This window comes from Eurypyga helias, unplaced genomic scaffold (genome assembly GCF_000690775.1).
Source record: "Eurypyga helias isolate BGI_N326 unplaced genomic scaffold, ASM69077v1 scaffold19, whole genome shotgun sequence".
In the NCBI taxonomy this organism is placed as follows: Eukaryota; Metazoa; Chordata; class Aves; order Eurypygiformes; family Eurypygidae; genus Eurypyga; species Eurypyga helias.
Window position 1 is genome coordinate 1 of NW_010273668.1, and position 6,426 is coordinate 6,426.

General features: G+C 42.4%; 1 protein-coding gene across 3 annotated transcripts; it reads left to right on the forward strand.

The window, feature by feature from the left end:
- The first annotated feature begins 847 nt into the window (after nucleotides 1-847).
- Nucleotides 848-5,090, forward strand: LOC104515521 (calcitonin gene-related peptide). 3 transcript variants are annotated; one of them, XM_010159528.1, is made up of 4 exons: nucleotides 848-939; nucleotides 1,240-1,371; nucleotides 4,097-4,282; nucleotides 4,595-5,090. In XM_010159528.1, exons 1-3 carry the CDS (start codon nucleotides 854-856, stop codon nucleotides 4,257-4,259), a joined length of 381 nt encoding a protein of 126 aa, XP_010157830.1. In that variant the 5' UTR covers nucleotides 848-853; the 3' UTR covers nucleotides 4,260-4,282; nucleotides 4,595-5,090. The 3 variants fall into 3 exon arrangements, with proteins under 3 accessions (XP_010157830.1, XP_010157831.1, XP_010157829.1); XM_010159529.1 differs by having other exon boundaries at nucleotides 4,100-4,282; XM_010159527.1 differs by lacking the exons at nucleotides 4,097-4,282; nucleotides 4,595-5,090 and adding an exon at nucleotides 2,161-2,702.
- Nucleotides 5,091-6,426: the final 1,336 nt, after the last annotated feature.

Below are 6,426 nucleotides of genomic sequence, written 5' to 3' on the forward strand. Positions count from 1 at the left end.
GGAGCTTTGCACGGGGCCGTAACGCGTGGGCGCAGGGTGCGAGGGGACGCGGGGCAAGGAGGGTGCGCACAGCCCCCCCGGGGCGATGCGGGCGCCCGGTGGAAGGTGCCTCCTCGTGCTGGTGGGCCGCGTGGAGAATGGGGAGCTAGCGAAAACCAAGGGGGTGCGGTAGTTCACGGTGTGCCTGCGGGAGTCTAAGATACTGACTGCGAGGAAGCGAGGTTATCTCGGAGCAGATACCTTCAGTTACTTAACTGTCTTCTTGGTTTTCTCAAATTTTGTTTAAATGCCTCATTTTTAACTTACTCTTTTTCTGGTTTCAGACTAGAAATATTTATTGAAATTAACCTACTTAATTCTTACAGTGTAATCTGGACTGGGATATTAGCGTGCTGACTGACAAGCAATTTCAGGTGAAGTGCAAACAGCGGCACTTCACTCTCGAAAATATTAAACGCTAAACATGCTTTTTTTTTCTTGTGACTCTTGTCCCGTAACTGCCCGTTCGTGTCAGACACACTGACATTGTGGTAGGTACTCGGAGGAATGTGTTTTCCAGCAGTTTGAGGGAAAGTCTGCCTTAAGTTGAATGCAGCTAGCTGTACAGAACTGCAGCTCTGAAAAGCTGCATTTTTATCTCCTCTGGTAGTATTAATTTATTTTAAAATTCTGAGAAAACCAAAGCAAAATGGCAAAAAACCCCAAAATAAATTAGAAGGTAATAGTAAAAGGCTGTTAGTATTTCTGCTACTTGTGGCTTGGAAATGATGACCTCCTGAGTAGATGTTATAGGATTGAGAGGGTTGGAAAAGAGCCATTGCTTGATGTACCTCTTTGTTGTAGAGAGGAAATCATGGTTATGCTGAAGATTTCGTCTTTCCTTGCTGTTTATGCCTTGGTTGTGTGCCAGATGGATAGCTTCCAGGCAGCCCCAGTCAGGTAAGGAGCTGAGTGCTCTATCTGAATGGTATGAAAATATTTAATATACTTGAGACGTCTAGGAGGGACATAGACTACAGTGAATGAGAAAGCTGGCTGCTGCCGGTGCTGCGTCTGACACCCGTGGCTTTTTAATTACTTATCTAAAACACCTAATGCTGTGCGCGAGGACGGGTTACATATTCGCACCCGTGAAAGATGCTGTCTGTGACGTGCAGTATTGCGTGACAAACCCTCCTGTGCGTGGCTCTCTGCAGCGATCTGGGGTTTATTTATCCTGTTGTGCTTTGCTCTGCCTAGACCTGGCTTGGAGTCCATAACAGATCGAGTGACGCTCAGTGATTACGAAGCTTGGAGGTTATTAAATGCGCTGGTGAAAGAGTTCGTACAGATGACAGCAGAAGAGCTGGACCCAGCCTCGGAGGGGAACAGGTAAGGACTGCAGCCCTGGGGCAGAAGGATGATGGGGAAGGGTTATGTGTTTGATATTTAGCAAAAGCCACCTGAGCAGACTTTCTGCAGGTGAAGATTTCCTCCTTTTCTTGGGGTTATGACTAACTGGTCACCTAACTGGTAAAGGATGATACTGCAGAGACATCCCGATGTTGCTATCGGGAGAATGGCTTCCACCTAGTTAATGTGCTTCTTATCTGTCTTTTACAACTGAAAGTGGAGGGCGATTTGAGCTTGAATGAGGGGGTTGTGTTAATATGGCCACAAAAGGTATGTCTTCCTAGTGGGATGTTAGGGGCCATTCAGTCACTCTTGGATTCTCTGTCGTGAAAGTGCATGCTGTTGTAAGGCATGGAAGGTCCCTGGCAGAGGGGACGTGTTCCTCCTAATGCACGTAGTGCCACTCCCCCATAGACCAAAGGCATGCAAGAGCATTTGTGTTATCCTAACAGGATTTGTATTGCAGAGCATGGGACTGAACAGCATGCTGAATACACGGGAAGTAAAGCTTCCTGACCCCTAACTATGAGCATCCAAAAGGCGAATGAACTTGCTTTTTTAACAAAGATGAATTCATTGAAAAACAGTGTTCTCCTTCTGACTGCATTTGTATGAATCTTCTTTGCATGGAATGTGATGTGGAAGGTTTTTTGTTCTGTTTTAATATTTAAGTTTCCCAACTGTAGATACTTATCTAGGGAAGAAATGCATGAACATGCATGTTTGAGTTTACTCTTCCTCTGGGCATGTTTTTTTTCCCCCCTGCAGCCTGGATAGACCTATTTCCAAACGCTGTGCCAGTCTGAGTACTTGTGTGCTGGGCAAACTGTCTCAAGAATTGCACAAATTGCAAACTTACCCTCGCACTGACGTCGGGGCTGGAACTCCTGGCAAGAAACGAAATGTGCAGAGTGACCTGGAACATGAACGCTATGCAAACTATGGGGAACCCCTAGGAAACAACTAGACGTGCTTATTTCTCCCCTCCTCCCTTTTTTAAAGCTGATGCATGTGGATCTAACTTTGATTGCTAACTTTGCTATGTTCTTTTGATTCTGTTTTCGACAGAGAATGTTTGAGATGGACCTAATGTTAGGAAGACAGAGAACATAACATGCATACCAAGCTAGGGGAAAAAAAATAAATACAAATGAATAGCACTACCTTGAGATTTCAGATGATTTTCTTAGAACATGATTAAAAAAAAACTAAAAAAGGCTTTTCATTTCTGTCTGCTAAATGTACAAGTAGACTCATCTTTCGTGCCTGCCCATGCACTTGTTCAATAAACCTATTTTTTCTATAAGGATTAGATTTGCTTGGTTTAATAACTTATTTTAGAATGTCAGTTTTCCAGATAAGACTAGAAAAATGTTACAACCTGCCTCAATGCTCGAGAGGTGATGACAGTAATTCTAGAGAAAGTTGAAAGAACTTAGAAATTGAAATTATACACATCCGTTTGTCAGTGCTGCTGTAGTCAGGTATGCATGCAATCCTGTTAGTAAGGATCCTGAGAAGCAAAGGAATCAGGAAAGGCTCATACAGATTTGTTCAAACAAATTAGAAATGTAATCCTGTTTAAAAGTGGGTACTGAACACTTCCAGGTAAGAATTTTGTGTTCTTTTCCTTTTTACCTTCTTACTTTACAATAGGTCTTTACACTAGTCTATTCATAACTTGGGTATCTTTAAAATATTTGTATTAATTCAAGACAATGTAAGTGGGTGAATTGTGAATTAAGGGACAACACCAGATTTCTTTACAGTTCTGTTGCAGCACTGTAACTATCTTGTAATTAGAGATCTGTTTCAAAAAAAAATGGCATTGATGTTACAAACAGTATTTGTTGTTAAGCATTACAAGACAGTTCATTAATGCTATCTGAGAAATTCCTCCTACTGCAAGAAAAAGTCACTGCTTTTAATCGAAAATTGCTTCAAGCAAGGACTGTGAATGCATATGCCTTGAAGTCCCCTGTCTAGCAAAATCATTAGCTGTAGGCTCAGCTCTGAGTGCAGAACGAATTCTGTTGAAGTCAGTGAACTATTCTCATTGTGAAGTGCTGTGCTAGACAGGGGGCTAACTCCAGGAAGGAGGGGTTCCTGCATTCCCATCAAGTACACAGAAGCAGTACGCTTGTGGATCAGCTCTCAAAAAACTGGTCAGCTGCTGCGCAGGTAAAGCCCCATCAGATTCACCGACAAAACTCTTGTACTTGGCAGTGACACTGGGATTTCATGTGCTTACTGGGTATTATGGAGCATAGGTGTTGAAGTTAGAGATCAGCATCTGCTGCTGTCTTTCAGCAGCCCTGCAAACAAAACATGGAGCTAAGCTGTTGGAGGAAGGTGGGAGTTGGGTAAATGCTCCAGAGCTGGACCCCCTCAGCACCTGACTTACTGGAGGCAGGCAACGGCTCAGCTGTTGCTGGAAACGTGGCTTGGCTTAGTCTTCACTCCCAACTGTTCAAGAAAGGAAGGTGTTAGCCTCCTTTTGTAAACTGAGCCTGATGCTTAGAAAAACAAAGGAGTATCTTCTAGAGCTTGTAATCTGTGCAGACAAAAGTTGCAAATCCCGGCTGCACAGCAAACCTGCTTTTCCTTCTATAGAAGAATCTTCCCTAGGCATAGCATTCCTTAATGATGTTATTGTATGCAGGGCAGACACTCTTGGAACTAACTCTATTTTCCTTTTGAAAAGCAGCGTAACAGCCCAGAAGAGGGCATGCAACACAGCAACCTGCGTGACCCATCGTCTGGCAGACTTCCTGAGCAGGTCAGGAGGAGTGGGCAAGAACAACTTCGTGCCAACCAACGTGGGATCCAAGGCCTTTGGCAGGCGAAGAAGAAGCCTTCAAATATAAGAAACTGAATGACAATGTGAATGGTAAATACCTTGCAATAAAGAAAAATCTGCAATGCAGGCAACCTGTGCCATTATCAGAACTTTGGTTTTGCTGGATGAATAACAAACCTGCAGTGATAATCTGCGAGAAAGCAGGGCAAGTAACAAAAGATGTTCCGATTATAACAGTAGCATGTTGAGACTATGAAGAAGAGCACTTGCAGATGTTCTGCTTGGATAACTAGCTTCACAGTGCATTAACTAAACACAGTGGTCTGGTTGGAATTATTTGCTTATTTTACCAATAACATTTAATTGTCAACAAATTAGTAACTCTGGATTTGTTTCTTTCAGATTGCCATGAAATGGAAAGTTCAACTTTAATTTATAACAGAAGCAACTCTTCTCCATAAACCAAGATGGCCAAAAAGAAGATTAATTTTGCATCCTAATATTGAAAATGTTTTATTTCATACAAATGAAAACATTTCTGTTATGTATAGTACAAGAGAATCTAGTTATTAAAATTAAATTATTGTATATTCTTTTTATATGCAACTATATTTCAAATAAAATGTGACAGCATCTATTATTTATTTATCTTCCAGCTTATATGTGATCCATGCTACTTATCCTGGCATTACTGCCAAAACTCGGGGATTATACAAAACTGCTGCCTGGCAAGGCATATGTATATTACACAGCGTGCTGTGCCTTGATGTAAAACACTTAACTAACCTGATTGTACAGTATGTTTGAAGGAAAAAAAAAAAAAAACCCACCAAACCCACACTTCAATATTTTATCATTTGTGAATTTACGCAGAATTAAAAAAAGTATTTTAGATACACTTGGAATGAGAAACTGATTTTTCATTTGAACACAGTCACAGAAATGTCTGGCGCTAACCCAACATCATTGCAGATCAGATGGCCCATTGATCTGTGACAGCCTCATTAACTATAAATACCAGCATCTGAGTCGAAGGGTCAGAACAGAAGGAAACCTGCCTTGCTATGTATTCATAAAGCAGTAGCTCAGAAAGACACCACTTAGTGAGACTTCTGCCAGAGAAATAAAAAGAAGCCACAGTTCTGTTTAATAAAACCATAGAGACAAACTTTGTTGTGTGTGGGCCACGGCTAAGTTCTTTCTGCAGGATGTAGTTCAGATGAAGTGACCTAACATGCTTTGCAGGTCTTTGAGGTCGAAAAAGTGAATTAGAAAGGGAGAGGAAAAGGAGCTGCGGAAATGTACATTTCTTTTAAGCAATCCTGAGGCAGAGTCTATTTAGGGATCAAGGATAAATAATTAGAGTGAGTGCAGAAGAGGGTAGTTGGAAGCGGTCCATGGACTTCTAAGTGGTGCTGCCAACTTCCTCCTCAAAGCTGCTGCTGTTTCAGTTTAGTAGCTGAGTCAGATATTTGTTTAGATTTGTTTTGTGCTCTATAGCCAGGCTCTAAAATCTGCTTCATCAGTTCAGATCACCTCGCCGTGCAAAGTAGAGGTGAAGGCTCTCATGATCTCTCTGTCTGTCTCTGCTGCAGGTGTTATAGCAGAAAGAGAAGCATGGCCAGCCAGATGTAGACATGGCCAGTAAGGCCATCGAGTGACGGCACTGCTATACCATGCTACACCATTCATGGCTGTGGTTTTATTCCCTGGGGAACATTTCAGCCCTGGTAAGTCAGAGTACAAACCAGACCTTGTAGAAGATATAAGCCAGTTTAGAGGGAAAAGTCCCAGTGCTTACATGGACAAAGGAGGGTTCTTCAGGCTTGGCCTGCAAATCTGTTGCCCTGAGATAGTCCAGAGCTTTTATTCCATTTTCCTCTGGAGTATCTGAGACTGGCTGCAACTGGGTGTACTATACCCACACAATGAAGTGCAGCCCTACGGTTCAGGTATTTTTCCCCATTTTCCTTTGCAAAAAGTGGGGGCCGAATGCTGAGATGCCTGGCTACCTCAATAACACCATTCCCTGTGACTGCAGAGTCTCTGGGCAAAGGTGGCAGGTTGTCTTTTGTTCCCTCCTGCATCTCTCAAGAGTTTAATCTTCTCCAAGATAAAATCCCTAAGCACAGTTATTGGGATGAATACGTGTAATTTAATAACTCATATTCAGTAAGAAGCCAGGCAATGTTCAGGTGCCCCTTCTGTATTTAAAGTCTGAATGTTCAGGCATT

Coding starts and splice junctions, on each gene's coding strand:
- LOC104515521 (XM_010159527.1), top strand. CDS start 854: ATGGTTATGCTGAAGATTTCGTCTTTCCTTGCTGTTTATGCCTTGGTT. Junction 940..1,239: donor TTCCAGGCAGCCCCAGTCAG/GTAAGGAGCTGA, acceptor TGCTCTGCCTAG/ACCTGGCTTGGAGTCCATAA. Junction 1,372..2,160: donor CCAGCCTCGGAGGGGAACAG/GTAAGGACTGCA, acceptor TCCCCCCTGCAG/CCTGGATAGACCTATTTCCA.